Source organism: Triturus cristatus, chromosome 6, assembly GCF_964204655.1.
Source record: "Triturus cristatus chromosome 6, aTriCri1.1, whole genome shotgun sequence".
Taxonomy (NCBI): Eukaryota; Metazoa; Chordata; class Amphibia; order Caudata; family Salamandridae; genus Triturus; species Triturus cristatus.
The window spans coordinates 824,025,384-824,046,852 of NC_140589.1; the positions used below are offsets into that span (position 1 = coordinate 824,025,384).

At 41.6% G+C, this 21,469-nt stretch overlaps 1 protein-coding gene and 1 long non-coding RNA gene across 3 annotated transcripts in view; one reads left to right on the forward strand and one right to left on the reverse strand.

Moving 5' to 3' along the window:
- Nucleotides 1-21,469, forward strand: part of LOC146817933 (centromere protein H-like) — a 232,619-nt gene that overhangs the window by 185,253 nt on the left and 25,897 nt on the right. For both annotated transcript variants that reach the window (XM_085609272.1, XM_085609271.1), the window contains exon 6: nucleotides 5,618-5,674. In XM_085609272.1, coding sequence (XP_085465398.1) covers nucleotides 5,618-5,674 — 57 coding nt within the window. The remainder of the gene's footprint in view (nucleotides 1-5,617; nucleotides 5,675-21,469) is intronic.
- LOC146817934 (uncharacterized) lies at nucleotides 1,674-21,096 on the reverse strand. Its single transcript, XR_014962596.1, has 3 exons — nucleotides 20,976-21,096; nucleotides 13,328-13,434; nucleotides 1,674-1,847 (listed from the first exon to the last, which is right to left on the reverse strand). It is a non-coding gene; the product is annotated as an uncharacterized LOC146817934 (long non-coding RNA).

Genomic DNA, 21,469 nt, shown 5'->3' on the forward strand with positions numbered 1-21,469 from the left:
TCTCCCCACCTAATCACACACCAAAGATCGAGCAATGGTTGAAACACCTAACCGCCATTGACTGTGCTCCCCTCATCATTGATTCTGCAGAAAAAATTAACAAAATCAGCTATCACCTATACTCAGCTGCCACACCTCTGTGTAGCCATCCTTTAATACAATCTCCCACACAGATCTTTCCAACATCCTGAATTTACTCAAAGTTCCGCCCTCCAAAGTTGATGTGCTCCCATCCTCCACCACTACATCAGGTTTCTGCAAGAACCAGCTCTCACACTCCATCTCCACATTTCCAAATCTAATGCTAATGTACATCCTATTACCTGCCTCCCATTTGTTGGAGAGATTATTGAGATGACTGTCGCCATCCAACTGCCCGGAGCACGTCCGCTACTTCAAGACTATTATGGTTCAGATCAGGCTGTAGTATTGAGATGGTCATGCTCCAAGTCGTCGGTCACACCCTCTTACACCCTCTTAATCGACAACAAAAATGAACCTTGCCTCCTGGTCTAGCTCGATCTCTGCAAGAGCTTTCCAGGCTGTTGACATCAAGCATTGATCCACACCCTGAAAACCCCCATGGGCTTCACTGGCACAATCCTACAATAGTTCATATTCTACCTAACCAACCAGCAGCAGCTCATTCAGATAGGATCAACTGGATGCTGGACTCTTCCCAGGAGTCCAATCAGTCCATCTCCCAGCTCTCCATACTATCAACCAGCCCTGTAGACAGCATTATCAAGATGCACCTGTATGCTAATGATACCCAATTCTGTTTCAAAATCTCCTCAACCAATGACATACAGTGACTCGAAGCCTTGCTCGAACGCATCCAAACCTGGATGTCAACAAGCTACCCGATGTAGAACCCCAAGAACACAGAATTCATCCAGTTTGATAGTAATGCCAAATGTTCTCTAATTAAATTATGGCTCTCCAACTGAAACGTAATGGGCTTTACAACCCAGATGATTGTACAGGCCAAATCCCTTGGTTTCCTTCTCGTCTCAAACCTCTCACTCAGGCAACATTGCCAAGAAGACCAAAACAGTGTAGTTCTATCTCTCTATCCTGAAAAATATTAAACTTTTTCTTCTAAGACAAGACTTCAGAATGAAAGTTAAAACCCCTAGTCCCCTCTCACCTAGATGGAAGCAAAATACCCTGCTCAAGGGTATCTTGGACTACCCTCGCTCCCCTTAAAGGCATACTTCATGAAACAGCAACGCTCGTTATAGAGCTGAAGAAATCCAACCCCATCATCCTCACTGTAAAGAATCTACACCGGCTTCCCTCCAAGCCTGGTTCATCTTCAAGATCGTTTAAAAATCGGCTATCCCTTGGAATATCATTGGAACACATACAATAATCCCTTCCTCATATTCAATCACACAACAGTTTTATATAATTTTCAACTCCCGAATTTTATCACAAAAGGCTACTTTATTAAAAACTTATTATTATACATTTGTAATAACATAAAAAGATTGTTTTGAACTGTGTATAACCTTTTTTTCCTAAAAAAGCACATTAATTCATAAAATACAGTACAATTAAAACATTATACAAAGCATTACATATCCAAACAACATTTGTTGAATAGAGAGAAGATTTGACAATTCAATTTGCCATTGAAAAAGCATATCAATAGGGACAAATTAGATAACTTGGCCTTGATATACTTAGTCTTTGCACCATTTACAAGACCAAGATTGCCATAGATTATGCTGTTAATTGCGTCGACGCGTTTCGATGGTTCCTTGTTAATAATCCATCTTTTTCAAGACCATAATAAATTCAAGTCCCTCTGAGTATTTCGTTAAACAGTCGCTGTAAGCATCCTGTATACGACAAATATAAACAAAAGAGTATTTTTGTCAAAATTTATTTTTGGGGTACTTATTTTTAAAAAAAACCTATATAACACAATTCTATATTTAATATTCTATTACTGTCATCCTTTGTAAATACCACAATAATACAGTTGAAATCACACTATTATCATAACTCATTCTTATTATTAAAAGAGCTTTCAAAATTTTCCTAATAGTAAACCACTCCTAGTTCAAGAGTAACTCTATATAACATTACTACTTATATTGGAATTATTCATTTTTGTTTGTCCCTTTATATCGAAGCCACGCCGCCTGGTTAATCGGCTATACGTATGTACGATCTGGCTTATGTTATTGTCCTCATGTCTCTATATAATCCTTCTACTTCAGAACCTCTACACCTACTCTACAGTGTGACTTACAATAACTCAATTTAACAGGGGGAAGGCATTACCCATATAGAGGGACCCCAAAATCCTCCCTTGAGCGTTCAATCCCTGTATCAGCTTGATCTTGTCAATTTGTTTCATAAAATAGATTTCACATTATTGCTTATTGCTTATTTTATATTTATTATTGGTTGCCGTCCACCTAAATGCTGGCTATTATGGTTTCACCTGTTCTTTATGAATGCTGTGCCCCTGTTGATCTATAGCACAAGTTAGGATTATTGTATGTGTTCCAATGATATTCCAAGGGATAGCTGATTTTTAAATTATCTAATAGTACTCCAATCCCTTAGTGTTATAAGGGGTCTCTCTCTATTTTTTATATATCATCTTCAAGATCAGCAGCACCAGTCACAAGACCTCTGCACCGAGAGACATGTTTACCCAGCTAACAATCTAACAGTATCTGGTGGTCAATACCAGACAAGGAGCTCCAACATCGCAAGATTGGAGACTACACACTACAGAAAGGAGAAATCAAACCTTCTCAGCCTCTGCCCCAGGATCTGGAACCACATCCTCTCCAACATCCGAACAGCGCCAACCTTCCTATGATTCAGGAATACGCTGAAAACTCACCTCTTCAAGGAACCCTATCTGAGAGAGACTGATGTCTCACTCATACTGTTACTAGAGCTGCTCCCTCTGTCCCCTCCCCCATGCATCCCCATTGGGGCTTGCCTCCTCTACAGTGCTCTTTTGCCAGCCAGCTAGGTTCACACTTTTGAAACACCAACATTTACACAGGCATACGAGGTATTGATTACAATTACATTTACAGTTTAAATGTGGTTTTGTTTCAAGAATACAAATAAAAATTAATATTTTATGATAAAATGTACCTTTTGTGAAAATGTTGATGTTTTCATTCTCTTTTTCAGCAACGTCTAAATTTCTGGGATAGTTGTAGTAACTGGGTTGGGATTAAGTTTAAATATCTGATGCTAATAGCTGTGCTGTGGAGTCTGCCAGGGACAGGACTCCAAGGTGTCACTGGGCAAAGGGCAGTGCGAGGGGAGCAAAGGGCAGTGCGAGGGGAGCAAAGGGCAGTGCGAGGGGAGCAGAGGGCAGTGCGAGGGGAGCAGAGGGCAGTGCGAGGGGAGCAAAGGGCTGTATGAGGGAGCAAATCTTTGGCCTCCTGCACATTCTGTTTTCTGAGATGCAGGTCGCTCGGCTCCATACGGACTGGGTGTGCTGTAAAAGTGTTGGTGACTACAGGCGCAAAAGGGGACTTATATCAAATGTCAACAAAATCACACTGTTTACAGCAGTGTTTCGGAGCGCTTCTGTCTGAGCTCATTCACTAACTCTGCCAATTACGGAGTTATTGTATGCGCTGTGGACAGCAGGATTTTGTTTAAAATGGCAGCTTGGCCCCTTCTGTTTCTATACACGGTTACACAGCAAGATCATAATACCATAATAAACCTTAGATTTTCCTGCACTGTCATGCGAGCTACCAGTGCCTAAAAGTACCATCAATAATATGTATATGACATTAAACAAAAAGAACAATTGATGGACAGAATGCTGAACAATGTCATACATTCACCTCAGTACAGAAATCTGGCCCTAAATCCATTGTTTTTTTGCTCCCAATGCCATTCCAGTTTGAACCCAGCCATATGCAAATCAGTCTTGACCCTGCTCCTATGGGGAACAGTAAAGCCTGAAATGCCAGGTCGGGTCCACACTGGACTGGAAACAAGCATCCTAGGCCTGGTTTCGGGGTATCATCCCTCATCAGCCAGGCTAGCTTGACTCCACTGGCTTGGATAGCACAGACCCACATCACTTGGGGTGACAAATGCACAAAGAACAATTGATGGACAGAATGCTGAAAATGTCATACATTCACCCCAGTACAGAGATTTAGGCCTAAATCCATCGTTTTTTTTTTTTTGCTCCCTATGCCATTTAATTAAACCCAGATTCTTGTGACTGGGGTTGAATGTTTCCATTGTTCACCAATCCATCCATCAATTGCTCCTTTTGCTTTTGTCACCCTAAGTGGGAAGGGTATGCCCATGCGTGGGTCCTGTGCGCACTGTGCAACTGGATTCAAGCTAGCCTGGCTGATGAGGGGGGATGCCCCGAAACCGGTCCCAAGATGCTTGTTTCTGTTCCAGGGAGGACCTGGCTTGGCAGTTCGGGATGAACAGGGTCAAGACTGATTTGTATATGGCTGGGTCCAAACTGGGGTGGCATCGGGAGTAAAAAAAACGATGGATTAAACCCAGATCCTTGTGACTAGGGGTTAATGTTTGTATTGTTCAGCATTCCGTCCATCATTTGTTCCTTTTGCCATTACACACAAAAGGGCACACTTCCCACTATGGATACTCCTATGACTGCACTCCCTATGAAATGCTTGTGAAGACAACAAGAAAAACAATTGGTCATGACTGAAAGCTATAAATTATGGCTCCTGAATGGAGGCTGCTGAATGGCTGCCTGGCACTTTCAACCACCAATGATTTAATGGGGGATGACCTTTTGCCCCGTCTTCTCGCTTTTGCTGTAGATTGTAATACTTTGACATAAATTGCGTGAGCTTAAGATGAACCTAAAATCGGTGCTTAATTTGTGTTAAAATAGAAAAGGGACTGGGCCCTAGGTATGTGTGGTCACTGTAACTTGCACACCCCTCTTAGTCCTGCCAAATGTCAATACCACCATTACGTAATAATCCTCACACTCCACTAACTGTCAGCTTGGATTGTTCTATATCACCAAGATGTAAGCATGGCCTGCAAGATGTATTGTTGTTTTAATTATAATGTATATTGCATTTTTAAACTATTGGCTTAAGTGCTCTGCTCAAAAATAGACAGACAGTGCTACCATCCAGTAGATTGTCAGAAACAAGTGTGTCGATTTTGAAATATAAGTGCTGGTGCCAAGCACTTACAAACACTGGTATAAATTAAAGAGCAAAGATAAAAAAAACATAGTAGACATTATGTGCTTTAGAAACCTTGTGTTGGTAATATAAATGTTGAGAAATCAAAAGACTGTTTTTTTTTTTTACAGGCTTACATTATTTAAGTTCAACATATATGTAACAGGATAAGTCTTTAAATTACACGCTGAAAAGTCCTGTTTTGCCCAAAAAAGAAGGCAATTCAAAGATATCGCTTACCACCATTTGTGGTACAGTAGAACCTTTTTAATCTAGTACTCTACCCATTCTCAATTCAAATTCTTTATTTTTTACATCTGTGTCCCAAGATCTTTTGTCATGTGTCAGTTTATTTTATCTATTTCTTGAAGCGTCAACAATTTTTTATGTGTAAGGGTAATGGGTATCCTTTCTTTCTTGTCTAGGATGCAGTGTTCTGATGCAATACAAAATGAAATTGAGAACAACACCCAAGATCGTGAGTAAGTGAGATAAGTGTATGAAGAAAATATTGTAGCCTTTATGGAAATTTCGTCCTGCATTTTGATATACAGCCAGTGGCTAGGGTATCTTGAGATACGTTTGCAAATAAAATGAGTCACAGCGCTCTGCTGTTTCTAAATAAATTTGCACAGTGATTGGATCAGGCTCACCAAAAGGGGGCACATTCGTTCTCTTATCTAGTGGCGAAGGCTTGGAAGGACATTCCTCCTGCCCTGCCCCACACTGCAGGCATAACTCATGTCAGAAAGCAGTTAAATACTTGGTTTTTCAACTTGCCTTAGTCTGATGTGTCACTGCCTTCCTTTCAGCGCCGGAACACCTCCTGGGTAAGACTGGGTGGTGAACTCCGCTCCGCTCGCAGAGTTTGCAGAGTTTTCCGCACTCCCCGTTAGGCAGAGCTCACGGAGTTCCAAATGAGAAGCGGAGTTATTTTCCTCGCTCATACTAGTCAACATCAAGTTGGCGAGTGCGAGCGAGGAAAATCCACCTCGCAACGAGAATTTTCCTCATTCGCACTCGTCCACGTTAAGATGGTGAGCGTGAGTGACGGAAATCAACCTCCCGGCGGGATTTCTCAACGTGGGTGGTCCGATTTCTCAATGGTGGTGGCCGTGTATGCTTGCGACTGCTCCCGTTGAGAAACCGTTCGTTCGCATTGAGAAAGCTGCCGCTCGAGGAGAAAATCTACGTGAGCGTCAGAAAGAAAGCAACGCCCGCTTGCATTGTGCCGTTCGCAATAATTTCACAGCACGTACACACACCCGGCACTGAAAATTACCGTGAACAGCATTTTTCTAACTGAGTTTTTTTGCACTGCACAGAGTTACGCATAGCGGAACTCTGCAAACTTTCCCAGGCTTACTCTTGGGGCAGTCGGTGTGCTTTACAAATGATCTAATTTCATTCATTCATACATTGCATTTCAGTCCCTTGTAATTCATTCTTACCAAGCAGTCCTTCCATCGTGAAGGTGAATGAACAAAGGCTTGCTCCCTCTATTGCCTTTGAAAATAAAGCTTGCCACTGCTCCCTGCACTTGTGTTAAGAAAACAGCTGAGATTCGAAATTATGCCGGCATGGCCTTAACTCAATACATTGAAAACCTGTAAACAGGCAAACGCTGTCCCACCTCTCACCGTCACCTCTGAGCCCAGGAATAACGTAAGGGTTTTCTGTGCAAACTATAAAAAAAAAAGCTTTGCTTTTTATGGATCTCGTGGTTTGGGGCCTGCCTTGGGCCTTTTTGTTCGGCTACCACTAGCCTTACCCAGTGCTAAATTTGTAAACAAATAAGTGCCGGAGCCCAAATTTTTGATAAGAAGCCCATGGTCGGCACCTTTTGAAGGTTGGGGTGCCGACTACCAGGGCTGATCAGTCTTCATTCCACCTCATCAGAAAAAGGAAGAGTTACCCTTATATGCCAAAAGGGACAGGTTTTTATCATCAAAAAGCAAAAAGAGTTTTCCCTCCTATGCTTATTTGTTTATAACATTCCTAAAGAATATAGCACACCGTCCTGTGTACGTTATAGTAAAAACACTATTTAATGATCTCATCTAAAAAGCAAATCCTATTATATGTTAAAATCATGTTTCGCAATAAAGTAATTTATTATTTTCATGTGATGCTCCAATACACAACCCATTAAATATTAATATGACACATCAATTCCTTTAAACTGATGATGTGACTTTTCGTTGGGCTTAGCTATGGTTCCCACCATCTTCATCCGAACTCATCATTTAAAGCAATTATCTTATGGGCGTTTTGCCTCCTGTGCTGTATTTTTTTTTATATATCGCAATTCCCTCCAGTTCATCAGCGACCTATAGTGTTAAATATCCTTTTTCTTATCTTTCACTCCCACCAGTCCAACCTTGTTTGACCAGTCCTTCTTTTACTCTGAGCCGGGTCCTCTCTCCTTTACTCCTTTCAAGCAGCAGAATTAACAAATCGCTGTAGCCAAACTGTTATCTTTTATATCCTGAGCTGGATACCATTTTCAGGAAGCTAAGGGATTACCTTGTACAACTGGAGAGGGTGACAGAGAACCCGGCTCTGGATATAAAAGAGAATAAAAATTGCCCTGCTTCAAAGGTTTAAAGGAGTAAGGGGGAGAGGGAGAGGGAGGGAGTAGAATGACTGGTGAAACAAGGTGGGAGTGAAAGAAAAGAAAAAGGATATTTAACCCTGGGGAACACTGATGAACCTGAGGGAATTGCGATATAGGAAAAATACAGCATAGGAGGCAAAACGACCACAGGATAATTGTTTTAAATATGTTCTGATGAAGGTTGTGTGAACCATATCTAAACCCACCAAAACGCCTCATCAACAGATTTTTAGGAGAATTGATGTGTAATATTAATATGTAATGAGTTATATATTGGAATATCACATGGATGTAATAAATTGTTTTATCGTGAAACATGCTTTTAACATTAAATCATTAAATTATGTTGTTTTTACTATAACTTGACAGTGTGTGACTCTACATTGGTTTGGATGCTAAAATTGCATTTACAAGAATGTGTGTTTTTATTCTTTAGGAATGTTATAAAACAAAACACAAGCACAAGAGGGAAACCTTTTTGTTTTTTGATTCTACCTCATGCCTCATTAAATCACCACAAACAATCCCTGCCCCTTTATCTCAATCTTGCACTGTCTTGATCGTCCCTGCTTTCTACCTTTGCAACAGTTTTTGATTTTTGTTCTCGTTCTCCGCTTTTCCTCTTTTGTGCTTTTCTCTCTCCTGCTTTGGATGTAAGTTTGTTGTGCAAAAATAAGTGCTGGTCCCCAAAAATAAGTGCTTTTGTGCCCCACCTGCAACCACTTGCACTGGCTATACCAGACTTTCTGATTCATTGCTAAAGGATTACCTGTTACCATTTTGAGATTCTCTTTATTTTTTAGGTTTCTGTGGAAAATTCAACTTCTAGTTAGAGACACACCAATTTTCGAAAAATATGTAAAAGAATTTCACATTTTGGGGGGGTTGAAGTAGCTCATTATATTTTGGGTTTCTGTGGACAACTCTGCTTTTAAGTTGGATGCAGACCAATTTTTGAAAAATATGGGAGATTTTCACATTTTGGAGGGGATGAAGTAAAATCTGTTGGACGCGAAGGAACCTTCAGTAACTATGGTGGCAATTGTAGGAGAGTTTCTGAATTCAACGCAAAAGCAATAGACCAGGCACATCAAACCAGACTGATTGTATTTATTTATTTTCTGCTATCATGGACGTTTTGAAAGTCAGCTCATGGCAAATGTGCCACCTTTGTTCTCACTCACACACTCCTTACACTCACAGTAACACTCACTATCTCTCATTATTTTTTCCCCCTTCCTGGCATGGTGATTGTTATTGGATTATGCATACCCAGATTCCCAATCCAAGTATGAGGATTTAGTAATACTAGGTCAGTAATGGCAAAATGCACTATAAATGAACTATACTCAATATTCCCCATTGACTGTCAAAAGTGCTGATTCCTGACTGTTCTGATTTATTGAGTCTTAACTTCTCTTTTCTTGTACTTATCTTGGACCGTCCTTCTACCATTATTCTTTTTTCTAGATTGGTTTCATAAACTTTAACTTATTTTCCTCTAAAATATAGTTTCCTGGTGGGTTCATTACTTCTATTTATGAGCCAACTCCAACAGTACTCTGTTTCTTACACAAAATAAGTAGAAGTCATTTCCATGTCTTTTAGCACTTGGCATTTAAGTACCTTTGTATCCTAGAACGGAAAACTACTTGCCTTTGACCAATTACAAGTGGCCACGTTATGAATTGTCATAACACACCTTTCCAGCAATATGCGATACGTGTCACCACAATTTCATTCATGTTCGGTTATTGGCATTAGTACAGCACTCTCAACCAATGTCTTGGCAGCATAGTGCCTTTTCATGGAGGCTCCATTTTGTGGGTAACTGGAGAAGCCTTAGTTTGATATTGTATGTTTGTTGGTATTTTGTGTGTGTCTAGTAGAGAGTTTGATCAATGTTTACTTTAAAAAAAATAAAATGAGTTTAATGTAGAGTTTTTTTCCCCCTCTTGTTTGGGTGGTTGATTGTACATTGCTCGCAGCTATTGGTGTCCTGTTATATTCAGTGATTTTTTACATTTTTTTTTTGCTCTGTTTATAGGCCTATTTCTAGAGTGTATGTTGGTATGGAGCATGATAGTGCAGTTAATTTGACAGCACTTTAACAGCTCCATAGCTTTGGTGCTGAACTGTGCACATGAAAGGTTCTGTCTAACATTTAGTCTTAGGTGTGGCCATTTACATGTGAGATTGAAAGCCCAAATGTGGGTGATCATAGATGTGTTGGATGTGTGTTGTAGGGATGGCTATGATTTGATTGCATGTTCTGTGTTTTGATAGCTCAAATGTGAGTGAGAAATTAGATATTCTCCAAAATTACAGTTGCTTTCTATACTTTGTTGTTGGGAGATGACCACTGATAGTTATTAAAGAGTTGTGTAATTAGAGCAGCAAGGTAGGCAAGCAAGCAGACCTCATTCCCAAGGGTAAGAACTGTGTACTTAGGCTAAGTATGTTACTCGGTTGTTATGGAAGTACATGGGTTATAGAAGATATTGCATACTTTACAGAATCCACAATTAATGTGCTCAAGGTAAACAATTTAGCAAACTTCATTCAAGTAGGTTACTATCATGTAGTAAGAGGAGGTGAGTGAAGCACTTGTTATGAAATTACGAGTTATAGATCATCCGTATTAGTATAAGGTAGTCATGTGTGTATACAACATGTTTGGAGACATTACTGTATGGATAGACAAAGACTATTAAACAATCATTAGGACTATTGCTTGTGTACAACTGGTATTTCATACTTTGTAGAATAAAATTGCTAGTGCAGAATCAGCTCTCTGATGAGCAAAGCTCATTCTCCCGGGTGATTGCACAAGAGATAAGACAAAGTAGATTAAGCTATTGTTGTAAGCAAAACCCGATTAGCTAACAACACTGCATATTTTCTAAACTTTATTTGATTGGCTATACTAAATGTAGAAATTACATGTGGGGGATCCATAGTCTTTGCCTTTGAGGTTTCAGTTGAGCGTTTCATTATTCATGTTTTTCACTGGTCTCATTTAAAGTTGATGAGAGGATAGGATTGGTTGTAAGGGAGGTAACATGAGGAATGTGAGTTATACATTGTATTGTTTCAAATGTGGCTGTTTGGGAAACCCATGGAATCTGGTTCCAGCTAGAACTCTGTGGGTGTTGGTGCTTTATTTATAGTAATGGCTACTTTACTTTTCTCTGTGATTTGGCATGCTGTGGCTCCCTTAAGCGGATTTTCGGGGCTGTATGCAAATTGGAATATGGGTTGTCGATGCTGACCTAGCTCTTTGTAATTCTCAATGACTTTCCGGGACACATAATGCACAATGACATACCCAGTATGTTGGATTTGACCCTCTCTGCTGGGTCACCCTCAAAGTTTTTGCTTTCTCTCTTCCTGGTCTATGAATTTTGTCATTGTTGGCATTAGGACTCTGTGCACTTTACCAGTGCTAACCAGTGTTAAATTGTTTGTGCCCTCATTTAAACTTGTCTTACACCCAATTTGCACATTTAATATTCTTATAAGTTCCTAGTAAAGTGGTACTCCCTGTACTCGGGCCTGTAGATTAAAGGCTAATAGTGTGACTGCAGCACTTAGTGTGCCACCCACTTAATTAGCCCTTTAAAGCATGTCTCAAGCCTGCCATTGCAGCCTGCAGGCAGGTGTAAACTTACAAAATGAACGGGCAAATAACCCTTTTGCTAGGCCTAAACCTTACTTTTTGAATAAAGTATTATCCTTAAGGCAGGCCCGAAATAGCTCATAGAGCAGGGTGCATTGTATTTAAAAGCTGGGACATGTATTTTTAATTTTTACTTGTCTTGGTAGTAAAAAAATCCTCTCAAATTATTGTTTCACTATTGCAAGGCCTGACTCTCCCATAGGATAACATTGGGTACCTTTTACATTTAATGCGTGATGACTTTAAATTGAGCGCAGGTAGGAATGTTTAGTTTGGTGTCTAAAAAATTGTAATTTAAAACCCTAATGGTTAAGTTGGATTTTAAGTCCCAATTCCGTAAATGCCACTTTTTGAAAGTTGGCATTTCCTAACCATTTGGTACCTGTAGTGTGTATCTTGGGTCACATTACTAAGAGTAGCTGGTAGTTGGTCTTTGTGTATTGCCCACGGACAGTGAGTCAAAGGGGTAATAGGTGTTGGCAGGATGGGCCTTCTCTGACTTGATCGGGGGGGACGTGGCTGTCATCTACCACACTAGCACATGACAAAGCCTCTGCACACTCACAAAGTGTTTCACACTAGTCTTTTGGGCCTCTAGACAAGCTAGGGTCTGGGTAGAGAGGTAGGAAATTCAAAACGCCTGTGAGGGTGGAAACCTCTAGGGCTTTCTTTTGCTTCAAAGCTGGCACCAAGTATAAATATTGGACTCTCAGACCAAATTTTTCAGTACACCTCTAAGCCTTTCGAACACTTAGGACTGCTGTGCTGCCCTGATGCAAGAAGGACTGTTACTCTGTTGCCCTGCTGCCTGAGTGAGAAAGACTGGACCTGCATCCTGAACTGAGGACCACCAGAGTGACTCCAAGGGCTAGTTGCTGACCTCCTGATCAGAGCCTAAGGATTAGAAAAGGCTCTAACCACATTGAACCCAGCACCTGGACTCTGTGTGCTGTGAGTCTTGCCCCCGAATTGGTGTCAGCCCAGTCCTGGACCCTTGGAAGTGGTCCTGAAGGTGCTATGCAAGCCCAGCTGTGATCTGTTTGGCAGAACTGGTGCAGTGCGATGCATCTCCGCATCCAAACCACTGCTGAGTGACACATCATGGATGCACAACTGTGTATCACAGCCCACAACTCCTCTGAACCGCTCCTGAGCAATACATCTCTTACACAGGACTTCGCCTCGTCAACGGCACATTTTATGATACAGGACCTCGGATCAAAAGTTCTATCCACTGCTTCATCTAAACCATCGCTGCATGACGCATCCTCAGCACGGGATCTCGCAATGCTCCCTGCTAGGATTTATGGTACTTTGTTCAGAGGACCTAACATGGTCCCTGTATCTGGCCTGCGGTCCACCATGGTCGGCCTGAACTTGTCCACATCCTGTGCGACCAGATACCCACAGTTGGCTTTGTGCTTATAGCCACTTAAATATTTAAAATTGCACATCTCAAGCTCTACTGATTGTTTTTTTTTTCATTTTTGTATCAAATAATTTATTACATTTTGCTCTATTTTACTAAATTGCTCTGGAATGTTTCTTGTGTTGTGTTTTCACTTTACTACTGTTTGAAGTGCTCATAAATACTTTACACATTGCCTCTAAGTGAAGCCTAACTGCTCTGTGCCAAGTTACCAGAGAGTTGAGCATAGGTTAATTTGGTATTTGCTCATGTTTCACCCTGATGAGAATGACGATTCTCCAACTACTATGCAGAGAGAATTTCATTAAAGACAATGGAGGCTAACATTATGCATATACTTTTAATTGCTGCCCAAACATGCAGCCCTTTAAAGAACACTGAATACATCACAAAGTAAAGAAAGTTCAGACCAGCAGTAGAAGTATCCTGTGCACTGCATCATCTTTCTCTTTTAGCTGCACAATCCAAGTTGTAGAACTCCTCTTCCTTTGTAAGAGAAGCTTCTATGCATTTTGATCTAAAAAGAAAGAAATCCTCACAGTAAAGAAGTACTAGAAACAAGTAATAGAACATTTGTAGAAAAAAGCATTACAATAAGCGCAAAGAATAATTATAGACAAAAAAACACAGTTAATTTCAATGAAAACTAAAATCCTCGGGAAAGGAGGGTGGGGTAATGTTAGCCTCCGTTGTCTTTAATGAAATCAAGATTCTTTTTGCATAGTAATTGGAGAATTGTCATTTCAGTACAAGACCGGAGGTTACCATTATGCATCTTTAAAGCTACTCAAGGCTACATTACTAACATGCTCTACTGGTCTTAAATAGAACTTCGCGTAGGTACCAGCATTAGATCAGTCAGCCGCATGCCCAGAAAACCTTACTAGCCATAGCTCCTCTTGAAGAGTGAGCACTAAATCTAGTGAGAACTATGCCTGCTTCATTCCTAATTGAGCGAATCCATCTTGCCAAAGTAGCAGTTGAAACTGGTTTATGTGGTCTAACAGAAGACAGGAGTAATTGATCAATGCCATCGGCTCTTATGATTTTGAATTTTTAAGTCATACACTTTCATGCAATTAACCACACACAGTTTTTCACAATCATGGAAAAGGATAAAATAAGGACTCTGACATAGTCTTAGTTCTCCTCCAAATGTCAAAATGAACACCTTCAGAAGAATAAAACCTCTTAGAGATTTCAAGAGCATTAATGTCAGAAACCCTTCTAAAGGAGATTAAACAAAGTAAAGTAGCAAGTTCCATGGCGATTTGCTTGACAGAAAGTAGAGTGTTGTCTTGCCAATTACAGAAAAGTTTGAAAATCAAATTGACATCCCAAAGAGAGTTATAACAAGATTTAGGAGGTCTTTTTAATCTAACCCCTTTCATGACTCTTTTAATTAAGGCATTACTACCAATCGCTAGATTATTTATCAAAGCGTGACCTTACGAAATTGCAGATCTATAACAGTTTATAGTTCTGTAAGAAAGACCAGAATCAAAGAGATGTGCTAAGTAGTTAGCTATCAGTTGAACTGGGGCTTCAACGGGATCCAAATTCTTCTCCATGTACCAACTACACTACTTTTTCCAGATGCCCAGGTACCTCTTCCTGGTGCCTGGTGCCCAACACTCGTCCAGTAAGCTTTTAGCCTCTCCTGAAACGCCAGGCTATCGCTCTGAACCCCTGAGATCCTCCAAGCAAGAAGGTTCATCTTCCCTTCTAGAACAAGAGAATGTTCCTCTCCGTCTGGGCCCAGAAGTAAACTTAAGGAAGCTGGGATAAAGCGTGGGATGTCTATTGAAGGTTCCATTACCCTGGGAAACCACACCTGGGGCTTCCAAAAGGGAGTTATTAGGATGATATTGGAGAATTCCTGTCTCACTTTCCATAGCACTCTCTGTATCATGGAGAAGGGGGGAAAGGCATAAGCCTCTATCTTCCCCCAATCTTGTAGGAAGGCATCCACTGCCAGGGCATATGGATCTGGTCTCCAGCTGAAGTAAGACTGGACCTGACTTGTTAGTCTGCTGGCAAAGAGGTGCAACTGAATTGGGCCCCAAAGACTATCAATGTAAAAACCTCTGGATGTAGCATTCAGTTGATGAAGTCTTTGAGATATCTTAAGTTCCAGTCTGCTCTTACATTTGATACCCCTGAGATAAATTCTACCCTGAGAGTTATTTGTGTTGCCAGCAGAAATACCAGATTTGAGCTGCTATATCTGATAAAGTTTTGGATTTTGCTCCTCCACACCTGTTTGTATAGGAGACCGCTGAGAAGCTGACTAGGCGAATAAGGGTGTTGGAATTCGCTAACTGCTCCCTGAAGCTCATTAGGGCATTCAGACCCACTTGCATCTCCAAACAGTTTATGTGAAGAGATTGTTTCTCTAGGGACCTGTTGTGAAAAGAAGTAAGTCCAGCACAAGTAATTTTCATGTAGGTTTATTCCAAGTATGATGTTACAAGGTAGAGCCCCGCCAGGAGCAGCCTTCCTGCTTCTCAGCCCATACACCAACTGACATCCTCACTCATCCAACATTCCACAGTCACCTCTCACACAAAAATTCCACTCCACAGTCACACTGGCTGAGCAGCAGGTATAACACATCTCCCTTTCATTCTACAAAAGCGAATCAAATCCAAAAGTATCACAATCTAAATGGTGCATGCAAAAGATGACAAAATAATAATTACATGCAACACAGGGGCATCTGAACAAAAGCAATAATATACATGTACTGATGGCAAGATTGATGCAAGAAAGATGACATTGAATATATATTGGATAGAAGTAAACACAACACGCAAACCAGCAATTCTACACACACCACTTCTCCCTTTCCACCATTCAAAAACAAATCATACGCTCCCTTAAACCAAACCAAGATAGCACACACGCTACAACGCCACAAAAAACGCAAACAAACCCCAATACCAAGTCAAGCTGGCTGGCCAGGGCAACAAGAGATAGAAAGAGTACAAACTAGAAGACGTGGTAGGAAAACATTCTAAGACCTTAGAAGCTGTGGAAGATCAATCCACAGGGAACAAATGGCAGAAACATTGCCCTCCACCCTTACCCATAGTAAGGGTGGTAAGTGTGACACATAAGTCCACACGGAACCTGAAATGGAACATAGTTCCAGATACAACATCATAGTAAAGAAACCTCAAAAACACTTTGCCCCAACACAAGTCGGGGTGGAATGTGTGGGAAACACACCACACGAAACACAATGCACACTAAACCCAATGCACACGCACGAAGTCAGAATCAACAAACTCTAGCACTTCCCCTAACAAAAGATGGGGTGGGATGTGTAGAAAACACTCTACACAGAACCTATGCAGGCGCATAACACTTCACTCAACTACTTAAGCACTTCTCCCAAGAAAAGATGGGGAAGGATGTGTGGGAAACATTCCACACGGAACATATGCAAGCGCACCACGCAACACTCTGCAACATCAGCACTCAGAAGGAAAGCTCACTCACTCTAAAGTAATGTGACAAAAAAATTGCCAAAAATTACCGCTCTGAAATATATGAAGTAAAAACATGCACTATGAAAGAAGCACAAGGAGCAATGCACTAAGACACCAAATTAACGATAATCTCACTAAAAGCACACAGCATAAGTAATAATACTTTCAATAATAGCAAGGCAAACTTAACAACAAATAAACCGGGAATGAAAACAATATGGCAGTACATTGAGCATGACATAGCGAAACACACTCGCACCCCATGATCAGAAAAGTACATATATACTGGTCATAAAAGCAATGCGGCACAAGCAATAATGAATAAACATAGAACAAAGCAAGTACCCATTTTGCAGTCATGAACTCCATTTGCGAAGGTGTGCTGTCTTGAACTAGACAGCAGGCAGCAAAGTAGCCTTCACAGCAACAAAAGAAGAAGACTAGAGTGCCGCAGCCAGCACCCATCAAAAAGTGAGATATAATGAAAAATGCAGCACCATGCGTGTTACGCTGCCTACACACCCCAAAGAGTAAAATTAAATTTCATTGAAGTAACCTTTCACCTTCCAATATAATAATTTATACACGAGGTAAAGAAACAATGGAAAGCACGGAGTAAAAGTCTTGATGATAAAGCAACAAAATCAGCAGGCGTCAAATGAAGTTCCTCAGCCCAAAATAAGTTCAAGTAGAAGTGAAACACCCACCGGACATTTCAAGGCTTGCAAAAACGTGTTGCTTGATGAATTGGTGACAGGAAACGAGCGCATGTAAATGAAGTACACTGACTCCAAGAGCAAGTTTCAATGAAGGTAGCAAAGCACGGGTGCTTAGGATATCCGAAGCTCTAAAGTAGCCCTTAATTGCAATATGGCGGGTGGCACGCATGCATTATGTGCGCTGAGGGACTCCAGGCGCGAACGTGCGCAGAATGTTGCTGCGCAGCTGTGAAGACCTGAAGGAGGGTGGAACGTCACTCCTGAAGATTCCTGGAACATAGGAAGGCTACAGGGCATCCTCGCGTGGCCCAATTTGAAGGTAGGTGGGCGCGCGCTGTTTATTATACAAACCGCAGGGACAGCAGTTAAATTGCCAAAAGAGCAAAGAGTAACCAAACAACATAAAAATAGTCCTCACGGGATCTGAAACATGAGGCCATTAAACAGTATGAAAATGCATCTTCCCAACTGTGCACATTCCAGGTGAAGCGAAGAGAAACAGAATGTTTATCAGCAGTGCAAATCCTCTATGTGGATGTGTAACTTGACAAAGCACTCTCAATACAAAGTTCACCAGCGGTGCCTAAATTCTTTCCCTTCCATAATACAACAAGAGTCCCTCAGGGCTACAAGCAGTTGCCATTGATAAATCCACACCAGGGCTCTAGGGACTAGTAGCTCTTAAAGAGGCAGCACGCAGGTCACAGCGCAAATGAATAGAGCTGGAGGCACGACATAAGATGTGGTAGTAGTAGAGCTGGAGCAGTCCCAGCAAATAAGGGTGAGTTTAAAATGTTGTAACTCCATTCCAAACCAGTCAAGGATAATCCTCTAGAAACACCTCTTTCAGGAAACACTGTCCCAAGACAGCAGGGCAGAGACAGTTCTTCAACGGTCACAGCAGACTATAAGAGGAAGTGAAGCAAAAACCGGCACAGTAGGGTTGTGGGCGACCAATGTCAGGGGCACTTGTGAGGCTCAGGGGTGCCAGCTTGCTTTAAATATTCAGTTTAAAGTTACAAAAGAAGTTCCTTTTACGTAAAAGTCGCTAGTAAGTCGTAGTAAGTCCAGTCCAAGTAGTTTTTATGTAGGTTTATTCCAAGTATGATGTTACAAGGTAGAGCCCCACCAGGAGCAGCCTTCCTGCTGGTCAGTCCATAAACCAACTAACATCCTCACTCATCCAACATTCCACAGTCACCTCTCACACAAACATTCCACTCCACAGTCACACTGGCTGAGCAGCAGGTATAACAGGACCATTTCCCCCCAGTTTTTATTTCTCCTAATTGTGCTCCCCAACCACGATTGCAAGCATCTGACACTAGGAGGTTGACGAAGATGGCCTTGCCATTCCAAATTTCTAGATCCATCTGCCACCATAGAAGATCTTGTCGTGCGTTGTTTGAAAGGGGAGGTATGTCCCCGTACCAGAGACCTTTTCTTAAGCCCTATGCCTTCAATCTCTGGAGGCCTCTGTAGTGGAGGGGACCAGAAGGGATTGCCTGAATTGACGAGGAGAGGAGACCCAGAACTCATGCTAGGTCCCTCAGAAGGATGGAATCTTTGGATAAGACTGACTTCAGTTCCTTTTTCCTCTTCAAAACTTTATTGTGTGGTAAAACTAACTGTGACTGGATATTATTTACCTAGAAAACTAAGGAATTCTAGTCCCTGAGAGGGGAACATGACAGACTTCTCTGTGTTTACAATTAACCCCAAATTTCCCAAGAAATTTATGGTCCAGGATAAGTGAGTCAGGACTTCTGATTAGCTCTGCGACATTATTAGAATGTCGTCTAGGTAGATAATGAGTCGAACTCCTCTTTCCCTCAAAAAGCTTACCACTGGATGAAGAACTTTGGTGAAACACAATGGAGCTGACGAGAGGCCAACAGGGAGACAAAGGAATTGATAAAGAGTTTCTTTCCACAGAAAATGGAGGTACTTTTGGCAAACCCCGTCCATAGGTACTGTAAAGTAGGCATCCTTGAGATCCAACTTTACCAGCCAATCTTGAGTTTGCAGAATTTCTCTTAAAAGATGGATCTCTTCCATCTTGAAGTCTCAGTAAACCAAGAAACTGTTTAGTTCTTTGAGATTTGTTACTGGAGGCCTGCCCTTGTCTTTCTTTTCTACTAAAAATATTGTGCTTATGAAACCTTTCTCTGATGAATCTATCGGGGTAACCTTCTCCAAGGCTCCTTCCTCTAACATTTGAGAAACTTCTAAGTCTATCAACTTTATTTGATCTGCATTCACACACGTTTCTCTGGGTGTTTCCATTTGGATTGGGGTATCCCAGAAATCTATTTTGAAGCCTGCTACGGGTTCCAAAACCCAAGGGTCTTGCGTTATTTTTTGCCAATTGTGAGTAAAAAACATTAGCCTCCCCCCTACCTTTAGGGGTTTGTGAAAAAAAGTTTTGCTTACCTTGGTATACTTGGTTAGGAGGTCTTGATCTCCCCCCCACGAGATCTTGTAGCTCTTCCCCTTTGAGGGAAGAAATTTGAACTTGGGCAAAAGCCTCTTGAGTAAGCAGAGGGATCTTTCCTGCCAGCCCGACCAAAAAGTGGGGGTGAGCTAAACACCCATCTCATATTAGTTTGTGCCTTGCTAAAGGCTGTAAATGTCGAGACATACTTGCCTAGAGATTTCACAAAGTCCTCACCGAAAAGAAGACCCTTTGCATTCCCCATATCATCTATGGAGAAAAGGTCAGCAAGTTTAGGATTCATCCTTAATAGGACGGCATTACGTCTCTCCGTAATTAATCCTGAATTTGCATTGCCTTAAAGGCATATTGCACGTTGAGACCAACCTCTTAGGAGGTCAAAGTTCACAGGGGTGTTGTTTCCCCTCGCTTCTTCGGCCATGTCTAGGATGCGAGTGATCGGGCCGAATACATCCAAGAGTTTATCTTGGCACTGTTTAAGACACATCTCAATGCCTTTTCTGGGATCTTTTGCATATTTAAAAAGGAACGTGATAAGTTCCGGGTCTAAATTGGGAGTGTTACAGGCCTTACCCTCAGTAGAGGGCCTGGGGCATTCATTTCTCATTAAGTTACGGGTGTCTTTGTCCAAACCCTTCCTTGCCCACTGATCAAGGAATTTAGATACGTGGTACATGGGCCACCAATCGGCACTTTGAGGGTGCCTGATGGTTGTAGGATTAAACATCTCTGCCCCAATAGGATCCTTGATCCCAGAGGAAGTAGAGGCTTGTTCAAGATCATGATCCAACATATGAGAGGCATCCTGGATATCCTCTGGATCAAAGATGAACTCATCCAATTGAGAGTCATCGTAATCAGGGTAGTCAGGGGTATCACTTCAATCTCTTGTGCCACGAGGGTCACTTCCATCCAACATTCCGCTATGGAACACTTTTCTAGGGGCCCCTTGAAAGGCGACCTTTTGCTATTGTGCTGCAAGAAGAACAAAAATCTGTTGTAGCGCGAAGGTTACCAGAGTCAAAGCCATGGTTAGGGGCTTGATCAAGGTGCTTCCTCTTCTGGGAAACCTTCACCTGTTTACGGGGTTCAGAGGTCAAAGGGGAGTTCCCATCTGAGAGGGAGAAAATACCTTCGGGGGCACTTACCCTCTTCCTCTTGGCTAGTGCGGCGTCCACCTCCTCTTTAACCCAGGATCTTAGTTCCTCTTCAATATATTTTTTTATATTTTCCCCCATGTTATCTCTGTCTTGAGGGTTAACAGGTATCGGAATCCATGTTAAAATAAAATATATAATATTTAATATAATATTTAATTTCCCAAGGTATTTAATTTGCCCCAAGATAGCCCCCAAGGGTGAAAGAAGGGGGTTAATAAGGTAAGACTCACTTAAATAGGCAGGATATGCTTCTCAGGTTTCCTTTAAAAGGGTTGAAAGTGTGTAATTTGATCAAATAGTGAATCGCCACAAGGGGGAGTTCATACGCTGTAAATACGGGTAAAGTAAATCATTATTACTGTTTCATAAAGGCTCCTTTTCCAACTGACCAGCTCAATCTGTGCACAAGCTGTTGTCAGGGAAACCTCCTGCCCGGAGTGTCAACAGAGAGGAAGGACCTGCCTTCCATGAAGAGACACTACAGACGGGACGTGTGGAATGGAGCCTGTTGCCTGGAAGCGTTGCCGGGAAGCGTTGCCCGGATACATGTAAGGCGGGGGCGAAGCCGCTCGCAATGTTTATTTTCGATAAATAAAACGTTTCCGAGGGTGCGCAACCAAGGATATGTTGTGAATGCCCCCTCTGTGTTAAAAAGAACAAAAGCCTAAAACACGGGATTTACGAATTGCGCAAACCCGGTAGACCTAGGAAAAAAAAGGACCAA